This window comes from Terrapene carolina, unplaced genomic scaffold (genome assembly GCF_002925995.2).
Source record: "Terrapene carolina triunguis isolate 2854851 unplaced genomic scaffold, T_m_triunguis-2.0 Scaffold96, whole genome shotgun sequence".
Lineage (NCBI taxonomy): Eukaryota > Metazoa > Chordata > Testudines > Emydidae > Terrapene > Terrapene triunguis.
Window position 1 is genome coordinate 32,122,450 of NW_020664447.1, and position 24,067 is coordinate 32,146,516.

Consider the following 24,067-nt stretch of genomic DNA (forward strand, 5'->3'; position numbering starts at 1 on the left):
TTCAGGAAGGCATCCAGTGTTCTACTGAAGACATCAAGAAATGGAGAATCCACCCCTTCCCTTGGTTAATCTCTCCCTCATTTAAAAAAAAAAAAAGTGCCTTCTTTCTAATTTCAATTTGTCTGGCTTCAGTTTCCTGCCATTGGTTCTTGTTAGGTCTTTTTCTGACAGATTAAAGAGTCCTTCATAACCAGTATTTTCTTCCTGTGAAGGTACTTATATGCTAATCAAGTCACCTCTCAATCTTCTTTTTCCTAAATTAAGCAGATTGAGCTCTTTAGGTCTCTCACTTTAAGGCATTTGCTCCAGCCCTCAAATAATTTTGTGGATGATACAGTTTTCCAGTAACAGTCTCACCAATGCCATATATAGAGGTAGATCTCTATTCCTACTCACTACTTCTCTGATTATACATTCCAAGGACCACATTATGCCTTTTTGCCACAGCATCCCACTGGGAGCTCATGTTGCGTTGCTTGTCCGCTATGATTCCAAAATGCTTTTCAGAGTCACTGCTTTCCAGGATGTAATTCTTCCATTCTTCTTGTATGGCCTGCATTCCTGCTTCCTAGATGTATAACTTTGAATTTAATTATATTGAAGTGTGTTTTGTGTGAATGGGTTCAGTTTAACAGCAGTCCAGATTGTTCTGTGTGACTGCCAGGTCCTCATTGTTATTTACTTCTCAACCAGTCTCTGTCATCTGCAAATTTTATCAGCAGTGATTTTATAGTTATTTTCAGATCTTTAATAAAAAGGTTGAATAGTGCTGGGACTAGTACCAACTCTGCAGACCCCCCCTAGAAAATCACCAATTAATGATGATTCCCCATTAATAACTACTTCTTGAGATCTGTCAGTTGGCCAGCCCTTAAACAATTTAACGTGGGCTTTATTGAGATTGTGTAGCACTAACTTTTTAATAGAATGTTGTGTGGTACTAAGGAAAATGCCTTACACACGTTTAAGTGTATTACATCTGTGCAGTGTAAGCATCCACATGGACTAGCTTCACGAGTAATTACCCAGGTCTAGGTGGGTATAGCCCACACTGAAGTTTGCCCTGCTGCAGCTTCACTGTTCCATGAACCAAGCTAGCATGATTAAAGGTAACTGCAGTCATGCCCTGTGGTTGTAAATTATACAGATTAGAAAGACTAACTACATTTTTATTGAGCATTTCTGGTGAAATTATAGACACCAAAAGAGAAGCTTGAGTTTCCAGAACCTTGATAAAAATTGTAACAGCTTGGCACATCTATTTCAATACATACTGGTTGTCAAGGCTGTATCCCCACCTTGAACTTTAGGGTACAAGTGTGGGGGCCTGCATGAGGACTTCTAAGCTTAACTACCAGCTTAGTCCTGGTCCGCTGCCACCATTCCCAAAGCTAATTCCCTTCCCTGGGAAGCTTTGAGAAACCTTTCACCAATTCCCTGGTGAATACAGATCCAAACTCCTTGGATCTTAAACAAGGAGAAATTGACCCTTCCCCCCTCCTTCCTTTCACCAACTCCTGGTGAATACAGATCCAAACCCCCTTGGATCTTAAAACAAGGAGAAATCAATCAGGTTCTTAAAAAGAAGGCTTTTAATTAAAGAAAAAGGTAAAAATCATCTCTGTAAAATCAGTATGGAAAATAATTTTACAGGGTAATCAAACTTAAAGCGCTCAGAGGACCCCCCTCTGTCTTAGGTTCAAAGTACAGCAAACAAAGATAAACACTCTAGTAAAAGGTACATTTACAAGTTGAGAAAACAAAGTAAAACTAAGACGCCTTGCCTGGCTTTTTACTTACAAGTTTGAAATATGAGAGACTTGTTTAGAAAGATGGGGAGAACCTGGATTGATGTCTGGTCCCTCTCAGTCCCAAGAGCGAACAACCCCTTAAAACAAAGAGCCCAAACAAAAGCCTTTCCCCCCCCAAGATTTGAAAGTATCCTGTCCCCTTATTGGTCCTTTTGGTCAGGTGTCAGCCAGGTTACCCGAGCTTCTTAACCCTTTACAGGTAAAAGGATTTTGGAGTCTCTGGCCAGGAGGGATTTTATAGTACTGTACACAGGAGAGCTGTTACCCTTCCCTTTATAGTTATGACACTGGTGTTCAACACTTCCACACATTTTCTCATTTCTTCCGTGCCTCTAGTTTATTCAGCAGTTTCTCATGTTTCCATTCCAAATATCATTTGAAGGAGGATGGTCTCTGGCTTCAAGTCACAATCTTGTGGCATAACAATGTTCAATGCAGATGACCATATGCAGCATGTACTGTGCCTGGAAGCCTCCTATGACATCCATGAATTTGAAATTTGTCTGAAGATGTCATCCAGTACACTCAAGAATCATGGGAAATGCCTCTAAGTCATTATTTAGGCTCTCCAAGGAGAGTCCCAGATGTCTAACACAAGGTTGCCTCGCACTGAGTTGAAGGAGAAATCCTCAAATCCAAGGCTAATTCTTCTGAACGCTGCTGGGAGTCTGTACAGGTGATGCTCACAGAAGTGCTGATTCAGATCATTCCATCAGAGGTGCAGCAGGGCAGCCAGGCCTCCAAAGTGCCCATCCAATTACCCCAAAGTGCAGAGCACTGACGGGGAGGTTTCCTCTCAGGGGTCACCACTAAAATCAGTGGTGCTGAGCTCTGCTTTTTCTGATGTGGTCAAGCTTTTGTAAAAGAGACCCCGACAGAAAGCAAGGAATTCCAGGCAATTCATAGAATCATAGAAGATTAGGGTTAGAAGAGACCTCAGGAGGTCATCTAGTCCAACCCCCTGCTCAAAGCAGGACCAACCCCAACTAAATCATCCTAGTCAGGGCTTTGTCAAAACCAGGCCTTAAAAACTTCTTAGGCTGGAGATTCCACCACCTCCCTAGGTAACCCATTCCAGTGCTTCACCACCCTCCTAGTGAAATAGTTTTTCCTAAAATCCAACCTAGACCTCCCCCACTGCAACTTGAGACCATTGCTCTTTGTTCTGTCATCTGCCACCACTTTGAACAGCCAAGCTCCATCCTCTTTGGAACCCCCCTTTAGGTAGTTGAAGGCTGCTATCAAATCCCCCCTTACTCTTCTCTTCTGCAGACTAAATAAGCCCAGTTCCCTCAGCCTGTCCTCATAAGTCATGTGCCCCAGCCCCCTGATCATTTTCATTGCCCTCCACTGGACTCTCTCCAATTCATCCACATCCTTTCTGTAGTGGGGGGCCAAAAACTGGACACAATACTCCAGATGTGGCCTCACCAGTGCCGAATAGAGGGGAATAATCACTTCCCTCGATCTGCTGGCAATGCTCCTACTAATGAAACCCAATATGCCTTTAGCCTTCCTGGCAACAAGGGCACACTGTTGACTTGTATCCAGCTTCTCCTCCACTGTAATCCCCAGGTCCTTTTCTGCAGAACTGCCGCTTAGCCAGTCGGTCCCCAGCCTGTAGCAGTGCATCGGATTCTTCCGTCCTAAGTGCAGGACTATGCACTTGTCCTTGTTGAACCTCATCAGATTTCTTTTGGCCCAATCCTCCAGTTTGTCTAGGTCCCTCTGTACCCTATGCCTACTCTCCAGCACATGTACCTCTCCCCCGAGCTTAGTGTCATCCACGAACTTGCTGAGGGTGCAATCCATCCCATTATCCAGATCATTAATAAAAATGTTGAACAGAATTGGTCCCAGGACAGACCCCTGGGGCACTCTGCTTGCTACTGGCTGCCAACTGATCATCGAGTTGTTGATCACTACCCATTGAGCTCGACGATCTAGCCAGCTTTCTGTCCACCTTATAGGCCATTCATCCAATCCATACTACTTTAACTTGCTGGCAAGAATACTGTGGGAGACCGTATCAAAAGCTTTGCTAAAGTCAAGGTATATCACGTCCACTGCTTTCCCCATATCCACAGAGCCAGTTATCTCGTCATAGAAGGCAATCAGCAGGTGGGTACATGCTGAGCCCGCTCCCCACTTCATCACCAAGCCTGCTTATAAGGAATAGCCTCAGCCAAGGAGCTCCAGTGCCATAGATTACTGCAAGGTAGGGTCTCTTATACCACCCTTACCCTGAGAGGGCATTACCAGGGGGTCCTAGGAGAAAAGGCATGTTCCTTGGCCCTCACTCTTTTTGTATCCCCACTGGTTCCCTCTATCCCCCAACCCCTGCTATGTTTCCTCCCTCTGCTCTGGTATTCCCATGTGTGGTTCATCAAGACTCTCAGCTGGTAAATCACAGCCCCTCAAGTCCAAATAAACTGGGTATCATCCCAAATGGTTAAAGTCTGTCAAAGTTACAAGCAACTTGGGTACTATAATCAGAAGTGTTAAGGAGCTCCATTCTCTGCCTATAATGTTGGATTATTAGTTAGGTTATTAAATGTAAAGTTATAGTATTTGCAGAGTAGACAAGGTAATGTTGTTATGAGTAACATAATATTTTTCATTTACTGACTCTTCTTTGCATAATTTGGGTATTGAGTGAATAGGAATCCAAACCCCACCCTACTATGAATACTGGATTTTGCCACTTGCTGTCTGCCCCCGATTGCTTTCTTTCTCCAAGCCCCTCCCCTCAAAAAATCTTGGATACCATAAAAAGTCTGTGGTATGTGGTTGTGGCTGTCTTTGATGTGCTGCTGTTCTGCCCAAATTCCCTCCTGCTGGTCAGGATGCCTTATCACATCCTCAGTATATTACCATCTTCCTGCTCCCTTCTGCTGGCCAGAATTTTCTCACCACCCTTCCCTGAACCTTCAGTTGTGACTATCCACTAGATACTAATACAATAGTCATCATTTAGGATCTGACAGATCCTAAAAAATGCTCTCCGTATTCTTTAGTTTAAATTTGTGATACTAATGTAAATTTTTTTGCATGTAATGCTTATACAATTTAAATATAACTGCTTTATACAGAGAGATACAAAAGTATGCCCTTGTGCATTGATATGAAAGCTGAACTATTGTGACTTAAATCCAGATTTACATCATGCTCACATCTCATGTCACTCTTCCTATGCTGTTACTTACCTTTTCCATAATAACATTATTTTTTAATTATAAACAAAGAGATGCTTCTTTATCCCATTTTTTTTAATATTCTACAGTTGGTTTGCTGGTGTACTAATAAGGACTATGGGAACATAGTAGAATCTCTGCACCATGACATTTACAATGTTACATTTATATAGAGACAGTAAGCTGATCTCTGATAGCATAGCAACATCACATTGTCAGAGAAGCCACATTAGGAGTCACCCCCTGATTGTCTCTTTTCCTGGGCCAATGAATTTCAGATTTATCCTGGAACTAATGGTTTTGGGACTTTTCTTCAATGAAAAATTTTGATTAGTGGGCTTAAGAGTTCTTCCACTCCACAGCCATTTACTACTGCAGTTATATATGGATAAGAGAAATATGGTAAATGGAGGACACAGAATCAGATAATGTGTACACACCCATTCTGGGCTGCTGTTTGTGTTGGAGGATACACGCAGAGAGAGGTAATCTGCACTGATGCTGTGGCGTACCAACAGTCAAATTAATTTAGTGTTGTACAGTGCATATGTACTTGTCCCCTCTTAGTTTAATTACATATCCTGTCCACAAAAAATGTTTAAGCAGATCAGTATAATCAGAAGACCTATTTAATTTCTCTTTGTGGCTTTGCCTAACCCTCTAATTTAGTATTATTAAGGTAGCTATCTAATGTTGCTTGCCTTTTATAGGTCGATAATGACAGATCTGTACTACCTCAGTCAAACAGATGGAGCAGGTGATTGGCGAGAAAAAGAGGCCAAAGATCTGACAGAGCTGGTACAGAGGAGAATAACATACCTTCAGGTAAGAAGGATAGAATAAGAGCACTTAAATCAAGAGGAAAATTTAAAAATGGGTTTTGTTGAAAAAATATTTTAGCCTACTAAAATATGCCAACGTAGTAAAAACATTCATGTAATTTAAGTGAAAGTATAGGTGCAAATGCTGTAGACAGCAATACGAGAGGATTTATGTTGTACATATGTAATATATCCTTTGTATTTATGTGTAAAGTGAGCCAGTATTTTCACACACAAAAGGACAATAACAGAAAAGGGTTTAACTGCTGTTTTAATTGTAATTGTGCAATAATGTAATCTCCTGACATATATTTTGGGGGTAGGGGGGTTTTGTGTGCTGGATCCATGATTGCCAGTAGACTATAACTTTGCCTTTTCATTCAGATTCCATAAATCTGCAAAAGCTAAAAATAGCTTTTGTTTTGGTATATTACAAGAAGTGGCCATATCTTTTGGGAGTTCTCCCACGGACACATTCCTCAATTCATCAGTGGTGTCTATGAAGTGAGAGAGAAGATACCGTACTTTACATAAAGAATGTAATTACCCATTATCAATTTCAGTGTCACTCACTGAACCATAAACAGCTGGTGTGCAGAGCCATCATTCTCATTTAAAATTGTAATAGCCCCCTCTAAGCTTATTTAATTTCCACATGTTCATTAAAATTTCTCCCATAAAGATATTATCTTTAAATTCTGATTTGATCATGTTCTAGTTCCACTTCCTCTGACTCTAACACATGCTTTAACACCTATTCTAGTTCTTTGTGAGTTCCTCAATCCCTTAATTTTCAGTGTTTTGTTTTAAAGCCCCTGTACATCCTATAGAACTTATAGAAATATCTAGTATTTTTAATATATCAAATTGTACTCCTATATTTTTCTAATATTTCTGTAATAATTGCTCTTTCCCTCATTGTTATTGTACTCTGAAGAAACTTTCTTCTTAGTATCCTTGAAAAAACTAATTGGACATTCATACTAGATATGTTGTAAGGACTTTAAGCAGAGAATATATTAGCTATCTGTATCAAACGTACCCTATATATATCATTCTGTATGTCAATAAATACCACGTGTATGCTGATGGCTCACAGATCTACATCTCCACTCCTGACCTGTCTCCTCCTTTCCAAACTAAAATCACAGCTTGTCTTTCCGACGTCTTGTGGATGTCCAACCATCAGCTTACTCTCAATGTGGCTATAACAGAGCTGTTTTCCCCTACCTTGTCCTTCCATCTTCCCCTTTTCTTAGTCATTATGGGGAGCACCACCATTTTTTCTCTCACTTAAGCCCATAGCTTGGATGTTACCTTCAACATGGTTCTCACTAGATCTTAACATCAAAGCTGTGCCTAAATCCTGCTGCTTCTCTTCTCTCTGCATAGCGTCTTTAAGATCTGGCCTTTCCTCTCCAAAGCTAAACGGTGAGGATCTGTACAAACGATCTTACATCTTGACATTTGTCTCACCATGACAAATGCATTTTGCTTTACTTATGTCCATTCAAAACTATGCTGTAAAGATCATGTTTCTGGCTCATCTCTTTGACCACATCACCCCTTTCTTTGGTTCCCTCCTCTGGTTCCCCCTGCTCCGCTACATCAAATACAAGCTACTAATCTTTGCTTTTATGTCCCTTAAGAGTTTTACATAATGATGTTGGGAAAACTTAATCACTTGTTGGTTTTATAAAATGAAAGGAAACAAGACTAGGAAGGAAGAAATTTTGGCTGATTTACATGTATTGCCATTATCTAACGTAATTTTTGTAGAACTGTTAATTAAAGTAGCAGAAATCTGTTTCTGCTACTCTACCTCTGATTTTTAGAAGCTAAAACTAATGTATGGTAGGGATAATATTTTAGATCTGGTGGATATTTCCTAGTGGAATATATACAAAAGAACTGGAGATAACACCATGGGATCTACTGTTCCTCCCTTTATTATTGATTTAGATTTGCAGCAAATGGAACTCCAGGTGATTATAAAAATGTCTTAGTGACATTAAAAAGCGACTAACAGAAGTATTGGAGCATAAGCTTTCGTGGGTGAATGCGTCTGACGAAGTGGGTATTCACCCACGAAAGCTTATGCTCCAATACTTCTGTTAGTCTATAAGGTGCCACAGGACTCTTTGTCGCTTTTTAAGATCCAGACTAACACGGCTACCCATCTGATTAGTGACATTATTAACTTAAAAATATGTTGTTTTAAAATAGAATTCTTATATTACTCATAATACTGCACAATATTCCAAGTGAAAGAATTTTTAAAATCCAATATATTTGCTCTTTGTTTATTTTATATATTTATCTAAGTTTGGTGGAAAACATCAATAAAGTCAGCTTTCCTTTTTTTTATAGTCTGTTTCACTTTCAAGTTCTTGGTGCTGTAGTGATTCAGACAATACAGTGAAATGTTTGTTTTAAAACAACTGTTTTTGATTGGAATTTTAAAATTGTGAAACATTTCTATCAGTCTTACTTTTTTATAAAATACTATTATGAAATGTAATAGGCCAAATTTAGGTTGACAGTGTCTCTTTTAATGTTCGTCATGTATAACCATCCACATGGAATGATGAGTTGTCTTCATTCTTTCATAGTTTCTCAGGTAGAAACAGTTAGAAAGCATGAGTGTAAATGGTTGATATGTTCTTGTAAACACTCCTCTTCACAAAACACAGACACAATGACAACGCTGCTTGTTTGCCATTTTGGAAAGTTGATAAGAAACTTTTTCATTCCTGGTCTACTTTATTCCTTCTGGTATTAATGCCTCAATAGAGTCAGCAAATTACCAGGAGAGAAGTCCTCAGGAGATTTCTGCCTTATCCACAATATCATTCGGAAATTCACTGAGGGATTTTATGTAGATACTTCCTTTAAATAGACTCTCAAGACTACATGTAATCAGAGGTGAAAGTAAGTCGGTACGGTATGCCGTGCCGGACCAGACCGGCTTCCCTAGGCTGACGATTTAAGAGGCCTGGAGCTCCCTGCAGCGGCTGGAGCCCCTGGCCCTTTAAATCACCGCTGGAGCCCTGCTGCTGAGACCCTGGGGCTCCGGCAGCAGGGCTTGGGTGACGATTTAAAGGGCCAAGGGCTCCGGACGCTGCGGGGAGTCCTGGCCCTTCAAAGCACTGCCCAAGCCCTGCCGCCGCTACCCCGGGGCTCAGGCAGTGGGGCTCGGGCGGCGATTTAAAGGGCTTGGGGCTCCCCGCCGCCGGAGCCCCGGGCCCTTTAAATCCCTGCCTGAGCCTGGCTGCTGGAGCCCCATGGTAGCAGCGGCAGGGCTCCGTCAGCAATTTAAAGGGCCCAGAGCCCCACTGCGGTAGCGGCGACCAGAGCCCTGGGCCCTTTAAATCACCTCTGTGCCCTGGGGCTCCCAGCCGTCTCTGCAGCTGGTAGTTCCGGGGGTGAGTTAAAGGCTCCGGATCTCCCAGCTGCAGCCCTGGGGCCTTTAAATCTTGATTTAAAGGCCCGCCTCTTCCGGTTGAGGCCACGCCCCTGCCCAGGACTCTGGCGTACCGGTAAGTCCTTTAACTTACTTTCACCCCTGCATGTAATTCACTATGGATTTCTTTGTTCTGTTTCACTACTATAGATTTCAATAATCGTATAATAGTGTCTGGAAATCTTTGTTTAGTGAATTCAAATTTTTGTGACTCTACATGTAACTTGGCATTTTCTGCTCTGATAGTCTTATTCTCTTAAATGAATATCTTTTACCGTATCCCTTTTTCTAGTATTTTACAATGTATGTTTAATGTGTTCCTCAACCATTGTTGAATTAATTTCACAATACTGAATTAATGAATAGACACCCTTTCCAAAAACACCTTAAAAAAAGTTTAGGCATGTGAATGTGGCTCAGCATGTTAAAAAGACAGTCTTTTAGGCAAAATAAAAAGGATACCTAAAAATAAAACAAATGAGCAAAACAGAAAATAGCAGCTGGCAAGCATGTTTTTAAATGATGTTTTTGAGGGATATTGGAATTAGATGACATAAGTTTCTATACTTACATTTTTACAAGGGAAAATGTAGTGAACATATGAAAATTGAATACGCTTGGAGAAAGTCTACTACAATATTAAATCAAGTGTTGGCTCTGCTCCATAAGTTCTTTTGTAGTTCAGTATCTAAACGTCTAATCTATAAGGGCAATTATCTCCTTAAAGATGAATCCAGCTGATACATACGTGGGGAGGTCTCCAAAGTCAGGACTAGTTTAACATTAGGGGATTGTAGACCGAGGGAAATAGTTTGCAGCCCTTTGCATTCATGAGGTGATTGCAGGGGTGAAAGTAGAAATAGGGACTTACCGGTGCAGGGCTGGGTTGAGGCCAGCTCTGGCCACCGGAAGGGGCGGGGCCTCGGGCAGAAGGGGGGGGGTGGGGGGGGGTCAGAGCCAGCCCCAGCCCGCCCTGTCCCTCACCGGGGTAGCGGCAGCCGGGGGCTCTGACAGCAGTTTAAAGGGCCCAGGGCTTGGCCGCCGCTACCGCCCCGTGCCCTTTAAACTGCTGCCAGAGCCCCCAGCTGCTGCTGCTACCCTAGGGCTCTGGCAGTGGGGCTCCGGTGGCTATTTAAAGGGCCGGGGCCATAGAGGTAGCGGGAGCCCTGGGCCCTTTAAATAGCCCTCGGAGCCCCGCCGCTATTCCAGGGCTCTGGGGGCTATTTAAAGGGCCCAGGACTCCCCTGCTTCTACTGCCCCAGCCCTTTAAATAGCCCCCGGAGCACTGGAGTAGTGGCGGTGGGGCTCTGGTGGCTATTTAAAGGGCCCAGGGCAGTAGAGGCAGCGGGAGCCCTGGCCCTTTAAATAGCCCCTGGAGCCCCGCTGCCGCTACCCCAGGGCTCCAGCAGCGGGGCTCTGGTGGCAATTTAAAGGGCCTGGGGCTCCAGCCGCTGCTGGGAGCCCCAGGCCCTTTAAATTGCCGCCTGGGGAAGCTGGGCCACCACGGTATGGCGCACCGGCTCTTGCCGGTATGCCGTACCGGGGCGTACCGGCTTACTTTCACCTCTGGGTTATTGTGCTCAAGGTGAAATCCCTTCCTAGAGGAGGATAGGTGACTGCCAGAGCACTCAACTGTACTACATTGGAGCAAGATCAGGCTATCTGTTCTACTGCACAGCATACATACTCAGGTGGTCTGCAAGACTGAGTCTGCTGGCTGGGGGAGTAGCAGCTCTGAGCTCCTTTTCCTCCCTCACCTTTCTTCTAAGGAGCAAAGAGAAGCCTGTGTTGGAAGAAGGGCTGACCAGGAGGAGCTGAAAGTTTTCAGATAGCAACCTTAAAGTATGGGCAGTCAGCAATAGATTTAGAAGACCGACCCCTGCCTTAAAGGGGAAGGTGGCCATCATTAATTGGGGGATGGCGGAAGATCTGGCCTGTATTAACTGTGGGTAAGTGGGTGGGGGGGCATCAGCATTAATTTTGTGTGGGAAGCAAGGACCTGGCACAGATTGTATAGCGTGAATGACATGAATCGTAGGGGGTTGGAGGTAGGGCTGTATGAATTAAATTAGGGACAGCCTGGGATGAGAACTCCCCTCCTTCTGGCATCCTATGAGAAGTGTGGGCAAGGACTACCTCCTTCAAGCTTCCTAGCAGCCTGAGCGAGGACCTGGTCCCAAATGTGGAGCACGTGTGTTTTGTTGTACATCAAGCCATAAGCAAGAAATTATGTTTTAGAAGTATAAAAGCTATTTATAAGACTGTTTTCTCACTGTCTGAATCAAATAAGCCAATTTTGCCATCTGTAACAGGCCACCCTCCCACTCCAAGCCAATTAAACTGTTACAGATGGCAAAGCTAGCTTATTTGATTCACACAATGAAAAAACATCTTTAAAAACATGTTTTACAATTAAAAGCAGTGTAATTTGTTGCCTATGGTACAATGTGCAACAGCGCACCGGTGTTCTACATTTTGATAACTTGTCACATTTTGATGGCTTGTGTCACACACATTAGAATAGGGGTGGGCAAACTACGGCCCGGGGGCCACATCCAGCCCTTCAGACATTTTAATCTGGTCCTCGAGCTTCCTCCAGGGAGCAGGGTCACGGGCTTGTCCCGCTCCGCGTGTGCTGTGGCTCCCGGAAGCAGCGGCATGTCCCTGCTCCAGCTCCTATGTGTAGGGGCATCGAGGGGGCTTCGCATGCTGCCCCCGCCCCAAGTGCCACCCCCATAGCTCACATTGGCCAGGAACCGCTGCCAGTGGGAGCTGCAGGGATGGCACCTGTGGACAGGGCAGTGTGCAGAGCCGCCTGGCTGCACCTCCATGTAGCAGCCAGAGGGGGTACATGCCGCTGCTTCTGGGAGCTGCTTGAGGTAAGCACCGCCCAGATTCTGCACCCCTGACTCCCTCCCGTGCCCCAATCCCCTGCCCCAGCCCTGATCCCCCTCCTGCCCTCCGAATCCCTCAGTCTCAGCCCGGAGCACTTTCCTGCACACCCAACCCTCACCCCCAGTTGGAGCCCTCATCCCTTCCTGCACCCTAACCCCCAATTTCGTGAGCAATCATGGCCTGCCATACAATTTTCATACCCACCCCTGCATTAGAAGGTTGAGAGATTTGCCAGTGGCTCTTTTGGCAACTTCCCCCGCTGACCCCACTGACTTTTTGAGTGCACTGGACAAGACCCAAAGGAAGAGGAGTTCCTGGTGAATTGTACTGTATTACCCATGTCCCTTTCAGATGGACTTTCCACAGCTGGGGGCCAGTAACCATGGTTCTTCTGACAGTGACTTGAACCCTATGTCTGTATATTTGAGAGTGATTCTAACCAACTATGTTTCAAACACTATTTGGGCTTTATTTACTTGACTTAAGGTCAGCTATAGATCTGCCACCCACTATAGTGTTGTGCTACTAACCTGATCTCACACCATAAACTAAATACTTTGGGGCTGTACTTTATATTGCCAAAACAGTAGTGGTTTGTGACATTACTGTGAAATATGTCCTGTTGGCTTGTACATAGAGTACACTTACATTGTACATTAGGGAGTTCAGTCATCCACCAGCAGCAAGGAAAGGGAATAAAATGAGAGTAAAAATATTTGTGATGTATTATGGAGGATTCAGTGCCATTGGGAATTTTGTTTTATGTTTAGAATAGCCTGACTAGACAAATGGGTTATAAAATGCTACCTATTCCTATGAAAATATGGGCATTTGTCAGGAGAGTAACATAAGTAATACTCTGGTGCCTGGTAAAGTTTTAATTTATCTCAAAACTCATTTCAATTGTCACCTGAGCTTTTGCAGACAACACTTTGCAAAGTTTACTCATTTCTTTTTTATGTTTTAATTGTATTACAAAGCTGGATTTTCAAAAGGGAAGGGAAATTTTACTGTATTTTGAAATTTTCATTCCCCTTCTCCCCCCCTGCCAAAAAAAAATGGTAAGTTGATCTGTCTCTAACTCCAACAACATTCTGCAAGCCATCTATTAACCAATCTATCCTAAATAAACTGAATTAATTAATATAGTAAACCTTCAAAGAAAGAGAAGGAAATGGGATGAGGTAGGGTGGTGAAAGTGTAGCTCTCAGTGAACAGACAAAAAGAAGGAAAGCCTGTAAGTAGGAAAAAGAAAAGGGAACCAACTAAAATGAAAGGATCAGCAAAGAATCCATCTGTTGTCTGGTAATTTGTAATTATTACATTAATGACTTCTGTTACTCTATGTAATAGCAGCTGGCAGACAACCTACCTGCTTTGTTGGTTGGCTATTTTTATATAATTCAAGTTAATCATTTGTTACATGAGCTTGCTGGAGCTAAGAATGCTATATGATTGATGTTTTTCTGCATACCTCGGAAATAAAATAAATATAAACTACAACTCATTAACAACAGTATTTGTTATGGCATTATACATCTGTAATTTGTTTGAAGTATTCTGTTGATATAGTTACTCAAGCAGTTTATAAGCAACTGCAAACCCCAATAATAAGTGGAAACTTTTCTTCCTTTTTTAGCTAAGTCACTTTATTATTTTTAGGTTGTTGAAGCTTGAGATATGTAGTCAGTCCCCTTCCTGTGAAAGGGAAAACCACAATTCCTTGAGCAATGTTATTTTGATATTATAAATTGTATACGTTGTGCCAAATATTCAGCCCAGGCTTAAGTCTACACATTTGTCAAGGGCTGAATCTGATCCAAAGAGCATAACATCAGTTAAAACAGAAAAATTAATATGTATAAGAAAAAACTATCTGTGTGTTTCTGTGTATATGTAAGTATATGTTTTTATATATTTCTGTTTGTGACGTGAGAAGAAAAAATGAATGTTTAAGTATAAAACTTTATGGGTGGATAAATTTAGAAACATGGATGAAAAGAAGGTTGATCAAACAATAGAAAAGTAGCTATCTACAGTACATTTTTATTGCAATTTTACTAAATTATTTGAACATATCAATGGCTACACCCTTGCCTTTGAAATCTACAATGGAAACTGTTTGCAAGCTGTAAGTTGACTTAAAGCTTACCTCCTTGATACTGTAATGATCCATGCCTATGTACTTAAATTCTAAGGTGATAACTGCCTTCAAATTCTGGATTTCATTTTCAGAAACAGAAGGAAGAAAAATTATTTTTACTTAGTAAACTAAGGAGCAGCAAATACTGGGCCTGATTCTGGAGTGACTCAGTTGGAATAAATGGAGTTACCGTGGTGTAAAATCTGTGTAAGAAAGAAGAGAATCAGGCCCACTCTTTTACTGGTGCATGAACAGGGCCCTCAGCCCACCAGTAAAGTGATACAGTGGTGCATATATATGTGTTTAGTACTGTTTATTCAATCACAGTTTGGGAATTAGTAACTATGTACACCTCTACCTCGATATAACGCTGTCCTGGGGAGCCAAAAAATCTTATCGCGTTATAGTTGAAACCGCGTTATATCGAACTTGCTTTGATCCACCGGAGTGCGCAGCCCCGCCCCCCCCGAAGCACTGCTTTACCACGTTATATCCGAATTCGTGTTATATCGGGTCGCGTTATATGGGGGTAGAGGTGTATCTAACATACTAGTTGTAAAAGTTATTAAACAAATTGAGTTAATCATATCCTTTTTAACTACACTGCATTGCTTTGAGGTCTAACAGAGAGCTAGTATAAAATGCTCTTTTGAAAACATAAACATTAACATACTTAAAGGATAACTTAAAACTATTGATCCTGAATAAGCTCTGTGAGAATTCTTATGAGCAGAAAGAAATACACACTCTTAAGGCATTCATCCCAATTTTAAGAGGGCTTTTAAAAATTTTTTGGAAGAAATCAGCATGAAATCAACAACTAATCAGTTATGCGAAGGAAAGTAAATTGACAAAAATATACAAAAAAAATTATAAATAGAATTTTTTAAATGTATGTAAATCCATTAAATTTACAATAAAAATAGAATGTGTGGTAGCATTCTTAATGTAAAGATTTCCATTCTTAATGGAAAGATGGTCTACTGTGCTAAGAAGAGATATTTGTACAAAGTAATGCCTCCTGAAATTATGAATCAAATCATTAGGCAGCCATAAAATGTGCTTTTAATATCTAAGAATTTATAATGCTTGGTATGTACAGCCTTATCTAAGGGTCACCACAGAGCTTCTCTCCCGGAGTCTTTAAATGCTGCATTAACTCTTTGGCATGCTCCTCTTCCTTCACATAACCATTAGGCAGAGAAAACAATGAAGTAGGTGAAGAGCAAGCAAAAGAGAAGCCCAGGGACAGGCTCAATCTCCCTGTGATGCTTCAGATGGCCATGACATAGCAGGTATGGAGTCTAAGCCTGTGCCCAACTGCTCGAGTAACTGTCAAACTTGGGTTCTCTAGACAAAGCAACCTCATAAGGATAAGCTATCTACACCAGGTCCCTTAAATGCTTGGCTTCAGACAATCTGCCCTTCCTAACATTATTTTGAGCCAAAATGTCAAAAGGTCAAATTTGAATGGATTGTTTTGGGAAAAATTAGCGGGAAAGCCAAATAAAATAGATTGAAGTACTCTTAAGAAATAGAGATCTGAGTGCAGCTGTAGAGGCAGATAATTCTGAATAGTTCTCAGGAGGGAGGGTGATATTTAGCCTCCTCTCAGCAAAGGGTTTATCTATTTCCAAGAGTGGATAGGGAAAAATCCATTATAGAGTGTTGGATAGGAAAGGGAAAAATATATGGTTGTATTGGTGCACAGAGTTACTCCCCTATTGCAGTTAAACAACCCAAAATAACTTCTCATACTAAATATTTCATATACAAATTATATTTATGGAAAAAAGATGTCTGGGAATATGTAAGTAACAATGGATACAGCAAAGAACAAAACTTTGACAGAAAAAAATCTTATCCGGACTTTATGAACCCAAAAAGTATTTAATGGTCTATAATTTTAAACGTGCTTGGCATAACTTATTTAATGGCAGTTAAATTCAGTAGTTGTATAAGAAATTATTACATACTATAAATAGCCTTTAATGTAGATGATGTAAGATATAATCTCTTAAAAGTACAGAAAATTGTTTTAAAATTATTCTATCAAGCTTTCAGTGCATAATTTTTTTGTGCAGAGCTGGACTATTTCAATAACTGGATTTTAAGTTTATCAAAAATACAATCCAGTTTAAAACGTTGACTTTTACCACTTTGTTTAGCCATGTAGTATGTTTTATACTTGGTTTGTAGTAAGCTAGTTTGGAAAATAGTTTATTAATAAAGTGTTTGTTTTACTCTCTAGGCAGACTGAAATTTTCTTTTTAAATAATTCATGCATGTTCATTGAAATAGTGCTAACAAAGTTGGAAAAGAGCCAGAGGAAATCAAGAAAGAGCATTCTTACATTGAGAACTATTTTGGATATGAGCCTTGAGACTGAATGTTAGCATATTCTGACAGCCTTAGAAATGAAAACATAATTTAATATCTTAAAGGTGTATTATTTTATATTGGAGTAGTGAAATATATGTGATCACTGTTCATGTTAACTGCTGAGAATGCACAAACAATTTTCATTCAGCTGGTGCTTGCTCCTTCATTTTAATGCGGGATGTACTATATTGGCATGACTTGTGTGTGATTTATGACACTTGTCACTTATTAACTCAGAGAAATATGCCTTTGTGTATATCTTGTCTTCAACTGTGCTTCTTCGTCCTTACTTATAGAACCCCAAGGATTGCAGCAAAGCCAAGAAACTTGTGTGTAATATCAACAAAGGCTGTGGCTATGGCTGTCAACTTCATCATGTTGTCTATTGCTTCATGATTGCATATGGAACACAACGAACACTCATTTTGGAGTCTCAGAATTGGCGCTATGCTACTGGTGGCTGGGAGACTGTCTTTAGACCTGTAAGTGAGACATGCACAGACAGATCAGGCACTACCACTGGACACTGGTCAGGTAATACTCAATGAACAAGTCTCAAATAATTTTCCTTTCGCCTTTCGCTGTGTCTACATTACAGGACTATATCATAACCTGTTTTTTGACTGTTAAGTATTGAGTAATAACTAACTATGATTGCAATTTTATGGATCATTATTTTTCCCTTCATTGTATTGTAATAGAACACTAGTATCCTCTCTTAGAGGATCCTGCTATATCAGCAGGGAATTTTTATGAAAAACAGTTCCAAATCCAGACTAAAATCCTTGAACAGTATATCAAGTTACATTGGGTGGCAGATTAGGATCTCATTTTTGTGAGGGAATAGCAATGGTACTAAAGAGACGCAAGTGCTAAAGTATATAATCATACTGAAGGAAGTATGAAATATAAATACAAAAAAGCATATAATACATATTCATATGCCAACAGAAACAATAATAAAACATAAATTCTTACTATGAATCAAATAGACTAGTAAAAACAGTAATTGGTGCCCATGTAGCAAGATAATGTGTTTATTTTTATTATTTAGGGCAGGAAATTAATCCATTATTTTATTTAAACAAATGCTTACAGAAGGAACATGGGGATTTTGCCATTGGGCAGTAATAGATAGTCTGACACGTATATACAGAAAACTGAGGGGGTGGAATCATTTTTTCTAGTGAAACCTCACTGTCAACACCTAGCTGAGCTATGAACATAATTGTACAGGAAAATTCCAAAATCACATTAGCTTGCATTTTGAACATTTGCCAAAATATTTGTATAAATGTACAATCCCATCAAATTAGTATGAAGGAGCCTATTGCAGATGATTGGAAGTATGTCCACCTTTTCCTCAAAGTCTAGGCTGAATATTGGCAAGAATTTTAACATCCAGCTCCCTGTTGTTTGAGTATCTTTTATGTGAATGATTGTTTCCAAAAGTATTTAATAGATTTTAGATAATCTTTCTCTATTATTAGATATATTAAATATTGTTTCTTCAGAGTTATCTGATCATTTAAGCACTGTTGTCTTGTAAACGCATATGAATTTGGAAATATTGGAAGAAATGTATGAGAAAGACAGTTTAGAATCTGGCCCACTGTGTCTTTAATAGATCAAAGGAACATAGCTGATGATTCTGATATAATCAACTAGATTAATCTAGTGAGATCCGAAAAGTCTCAGTTGCTATACAAAGATATATGATTCCCAGAGGAAACAGTGGATTATTACAAAAGGGAGACAAAGGGAAAGGGAGTGGAGGGTATTAAATAGTTTTGGAAATTATTGTCCAAATAATCATGGTGGTGAGTAAATAGGTTAATTACTGAGTGGGTAAAGAGTGGATAAACCTAGACTATGGAAGAAGGGAAATATATTCAAATGCTATATCTGGGATTTGTAGTTGTTCTGTAGAGATCTTATGTTTTGGGGGGCAATTTCTGTGCCAGTCAGCTGATGGATCCAGCTGTGCTGCATAGTAGAGCGTTAAATTTGAAAGGCCAAACTGCCTTTGAATTTGTTACCTGTCCAAATATATTTTAATATATGATTCTGGAGTTTTGTTAAATAGAATTGGAAAAGATACTAGAAGCACTTAAAGGTAGCTAATATGGGTTCATGTTAATGGTGTTTAACTGAGAAAATGACAGGTTTAAGAAATTCCAGTTAGGCAAATGTTTATTTAAATGAATAGCAAAAGGGGCATCATTTAATTTAAATAGTTCCAAATAATTGTTGTCGTTGCTTCAGTACTTTAGGAGGGACTACCATAAAGATAAACACAAAAAGTAAGGTGTCATCTGCATATAATGCTATCCATAGATCATTACACCTAACTTTTATTCAGGTAATATGATTGCTGGACCAGAGATTCCATAGTAAGAATAAACACTAAGGGAGATAAAAACAGTCCTGCATTGTACCACATCTCAGGCCAAAGCTTTAGGTTCATTAGCATTAATAAAGAACTTTGTCCGTTGATACATACATGGTATGTTAGTCATGTCCAAGTAAGGAGTTTTGGTCCAGCTACCATCTGCTCAAAGGCAGAAAAGGAAGGATTGTTATTTTTATTATCTATTTTAGAGTAGCTCTAGAGACCCACAAAAGGATTGTGGCCCCACCATCGCGGTCACTGTTGTTGAATTTCATTCACATATATCATTATCCTTTTGAAAAGATATTACATTACTGGGGTGATAAATAAAATTATTTTGACTACATTTCAAGCTTATCTGGATACGTTGATGGATCAGGGATCTCTCTCTGAGCTAATATCCATTTCGCTTCTAAAAATACTAGTTAACAACAGAATTCAGAACAGAAATATTGAAATAAATGTATCTTCTTATTGTTGCCAAGATTCCAGGTTTTCTCAAGATGATGTCTTTGTCAAGAAGTTCAGTAATTTGGCTGGTATAGGACTTGATTGACCTCTTTCTGTCTGTGAAACAGCAGGTACTTGCAGTGCCTGAAATGAAGGCTTCAGATCCAGTTAGGACCTTTAAAAGATTTTCTCATGCACAGCCAACCCATTTTTCCTGCGTAAACTTTTGGATGAACTACATACACCAACACTCATAGAGGCAGCTCACTGGTGAGAAGTTTGTGTGCACAACTATTCCCCAGGTATACATTTATGAACTGCATCACAAAGCCAGAGTTCTACCAGGGTCTGACAGAAGCAGCTCACAGTATCTCTTTTCCCATGTTCACAGGGAAAGTCTTTGGATCCTGTATTTGCAGGTATTCATTTCCTGTTTATTCTCTCTCTCTCTCTCTCCTTCTCCACCCTCCCTCCTTTTCTGTCAGGCTCCTGACCCACAGATCTTGGTGGGGGAGTGGTCTGGAAGCAGGCAAGTACAGTAACTCCTCACTTAACGTTTGTAGTTATGTTCCTGAAAAATGTGACTTTAAGCGAAATAATGTTAAGCGAATCCAATTTTCCCATAAGAATTAATGTAAATGAGAGGGTTAGGTTCCAGGGAAATTTTTTTCACCAGACAAAAGACTATATTATATATATACACACACACAGAGTATAAGTTTTAAACAAACAATTTAATACTGGTACACAGTGATGATGATTGTGAAGCTTGGTTGAGGTGGAGGAGTCAGAGGGTGGGATATTTCCAGGGAATGCCTTACTGCTAAATGATGAACTAGCAATTGGCTGAGCCCTCAAGGGTTAACTCTCACACTCTACTGTACAAGGCAGCAGGAAAGGAGGGAGGGCAGACAGAGACACACACACCCTGTGTGTGTGTGTGTGTGTGTGTGTGTGTGTGTGTGAGAGAGAGAGAGAAAGAGAGAGAGATAAGCATTTCCCCTTTAAGTATGAAGAGTGGGGTCAGAAGTAGACTGCCTTGTTAATTAGATCAGCAAGCTGAGACCCGACCGCAGCTGCTGCTGCCTGGAAGCTCCCTCTGTCACGTGTCCCCCCTGCTCTATGGAAGATGGGGTAAGCGGAGTGCAGGGGCAGGGGGACACCCTGACATTAGCTCCCCTCTGCCTTCCCCACACACAGCAAGCAGGAGTCTCGGGGACCAGCTCCAAGGCAGAGGGCAGGAGCAGCATGTGGCAGTGGGGGGAGGGACAGCTGCAATTGCTAGTCTGCTGGGCAGTTGCTGCACAGGGAACTTAGGGGAGTGGGGAGCTGATAGGGAGAGCTAATAGGGGGGCTGTCGGTCCACCCTGGTTCCAACCACCCACCAGCTAGCTCCACCGGGCTGCTCTTCCTGTAAGCAGTGGACAAAGCAGGCGGCTGCCAAACGACATTAGAAAGGGAGCATTGCACAACTTTAAACGAGCATGTTCCCTAATTGATCAGCAACGTAACAATGAAACAACGTTAACCGGGACGACTTTAAGTGAGGAGTTACTGTATGGCTAGTTCTGTCTGCCAGTACTTGTCTTCTCTGGCACTGGGCCTTTGGAGAATTGGGCCTATGCCAGCTCCTCTCAACAGGCAGTGCTGTATGTTTCAGAAGGTTCCTGTACCAACCACTGAACTCAAAGATTACAGTCTGGGGGAGATAACTGAGATCTTTTGAGAGTGATGATTTCCTGAGTAGACACTGTTCAGTAGGCTCTCCTACATAAGAAGGACCTCCAGGCATTCCTCCTTTCATTAGAGGTTCAGCAGCCAGAATCTTTGAACAACCAGTTCATCCTCACGTCTTGTGTCTTCAAATCTCTGAAATGGGTGGAACAGAACCAGACATCATTCTCTTCTTTGTAAATACAGTTGAGTTATTTTAGGATGATAAGCTTTGAAAGTCATTTACTGGGCTTGTGACATAATTTGTAGGCTCTTACTGGGAGCAGTTGGGTGTCAGATTTCACCAGTGATCTGCCTACATGAGGGCTGATGGTTATGGTCAATCCAATAGTTTTTTTTCCAGACAAACAGATTTTCTGTTATGAGAACACTATTTACAGGCAAGAATAAACTAACTGTTCTACAGGTGTTTCAGGTCACTGCCCCATGCACACTAATTATGTGCTTAATAGTTTTCTTAGATTATTTCTAAATTGATTCTATTATAGGCAGAGTCCATAAGTTGCAAGACTTTCTCAGTAGTCTGTGATAACATGGTATGCAGGGTTTTCAGAAACCCAAAGCAGTGGTAACTTTACTGTTTCTCTCCAGGCAGTGTAAGGAATAAATCAATGGAGGCACAGCTCATCCATCTGATAAATAATTGGCACAAGCAAAAGTGCTTTCACCTAATGAAAAAGTAGTTTTAGATCTCTCTCTCTCACACACACACACACACACACACACACACACCACCACCACCACCACCACCACCCCCAGTTGGACTAGGGTTTAGAGCATTTCAAAACATTTATAGTTACCCAAAAAGTCTGAAATGGTTCCACGGGATCAGCAGCCAGGCTTCTGAGGGGCTCCTCCTTCCGTCTGACTGCTATGTGGTGTTTGGTTTTCAGCTGCCAGTGGCTGAACATACAAAATTGCTGAGTGCAGTACTGTCAAATACTGGGGTATATGCAGGAATGTCAATTCTAGGGTAACACAGCCATCTCCACAACATCAATACAAACCTCACTGTGAGAGATACAAAGTGAGTCTTCAGTGACTATTTGACTTACTGTAGACATTTTTTGAGAGATCTGCTATTTTTCCAAAGATGAAACAGTATTGCCTGTTGAATTTTGACTAGTAACATTTGAAAATCTTTGCAGGTAATTGCCCTGGTTGGTAATTAAGTTGGTTAGGCAGGCTCTGATCTGGAGAATTTGCCTGTGCAGAAGTTCAGCACAAGGCCTATGTCAATCCAGACATAAATAGGATTTAAGTGGTGGATAGGCCTTGTGCACATGTACTCTGTACAGGGATAAATTTGACATGGATGTCATTGCTCCTACTGTTCCTTCTATAAAAAAGGTTTTCAAAATGTTTTTCTGCCTGCAAGCTACCTATCATCTTGGTGACTTTGAATGAGGTTTAAATGTATCTTTTTATTTTGCCAGAGTGAGAGACAAAGAAAAGAAAGGAGAAATTAAAAACAAAAACAACTGCACTGTACAGAAGAGCAGGGAGCAGCACCTACTTTTGCAAAAAAATCACAAATCTGTAGATTAGGAAGTTAGTCTGTGTCTACTGTGCACAATATAGAACAGTTTTTAATCTGTGTTCCCTGTATTTTAAGTGCCTGAGCAATAACATCAGCTTGATAATCAGCAATCTGTGAAAATTTAGGTAAGGAGGGGTGAAACATGGCAATTGCCATATTGGATAAGGTCCATGGTCAACCGAGTCCAGTATTCTGTCACCAGCAGTGGTCAGTACTGGTTGCTTCAGAGGAAGATTTAAGAAACCAAGAAATAGGCGGTCACGAGATTTTAAAAAATGTTTGCTATTATAACTCTGGATATTATTTAAACCCATATAAATGTCTAATCCTATTTGAATCCTGCTAAACCCTTGTCCTCTGTGATATCCTGTGGCAATGAGTTCCACAGGCTTAATTGTGCATTGTGTGAAAACATTCCCTTTTATGAGTTTTGAACTTTCCACTTTTTTATTCCATTGAGTGTCCCATGGTTCTTGTGTCATGAAACAGGGTGTTTTATCTTCTCAATATCATTCACTATTTTGTGTATTTTATCATATCTCCTCTTATTTATGTACCATGTGTAGGGTAAACAGTCCCAGTCTTTCCAAGGAAGGAGGGGAGGAAAGGGAGTAGAAGAGGAAGGAAGATGGATAGTGAGGGAGGCAGAAGCCAGCTACTTAGTGGGTGGCCCCTATGGGATTGTTAATATATCCAAGTTCTTCTTCAAGTGCTTGTCCATAACTGTTACCCACCCACCCACAAATCTGACCTGAAAATGTTACCCCTTTTGCATTAGCTAGTTGGTTTCTCTAGAAATCAGACTGCAAGATCCACTGGCAGTTTTAGCCACTTTGGGAGACAACTCAGCAAATATCCAGGGAGCTGCTTCAACTAGGGGAGACAAACAAAAAAACAAGTTTCTGCTGCATCAGTGCCACGAAGATGATGGCTTGTTGATTTTAATTTGTAATTATAAAGGTACTGTTTTGAGTTGTGTATTTGGGAGTCCAATCTCCCTGCTTTCTACACTTAGCTAGCCACTGTGTAACCTCTCACTCTCCTTTCTTTTATCTGAATTTTGACTGAAATTCACTCAGTCCACATAGGAATTGATCTAATGCCAGTGAAGTACATAGAAAAATTCTTATTGACTTCACTGAGCTTTGGATCAGGCCTCTGTGCAGTTGGGGAGGTGAAATCTGTGCCCACTTCGATTGAGTCTGCAGTGCCAATCCTGCCATAGCTGCTAACAAATATTTA

General features: G+C 40.9%; 1 protein-coding gene across 6 annotated transcripts in view; it reads left to right on the forward strand.

Annotated features, from left to right (window-relative positions):
- Window positions 1–24,067, forward strand: part of FUT8 (fucosyltransferase 8) — a 270,218-nt gene that overhangs the window by 198,456 nt on the left and 47,695 nt on the right. For all 6 annotated transcript variants that reach the window (XM_024210899.2, XM_024210895.2, XM_024210897.2 and 3 more), the window contains 2 exons: window positions 5,716–5,830; window positions 17,006–17,243. In XM_024210899.2, the coding sequence (XP_024066667.1) occupies window positions 5,716–5,830; window positions 17,006–17,243 (353 nt within the window). The remainder of the gene's footprint in view (window positions 1–5,715; window positions 5,831–17,005; window positions 17,244–24,067) is intronic.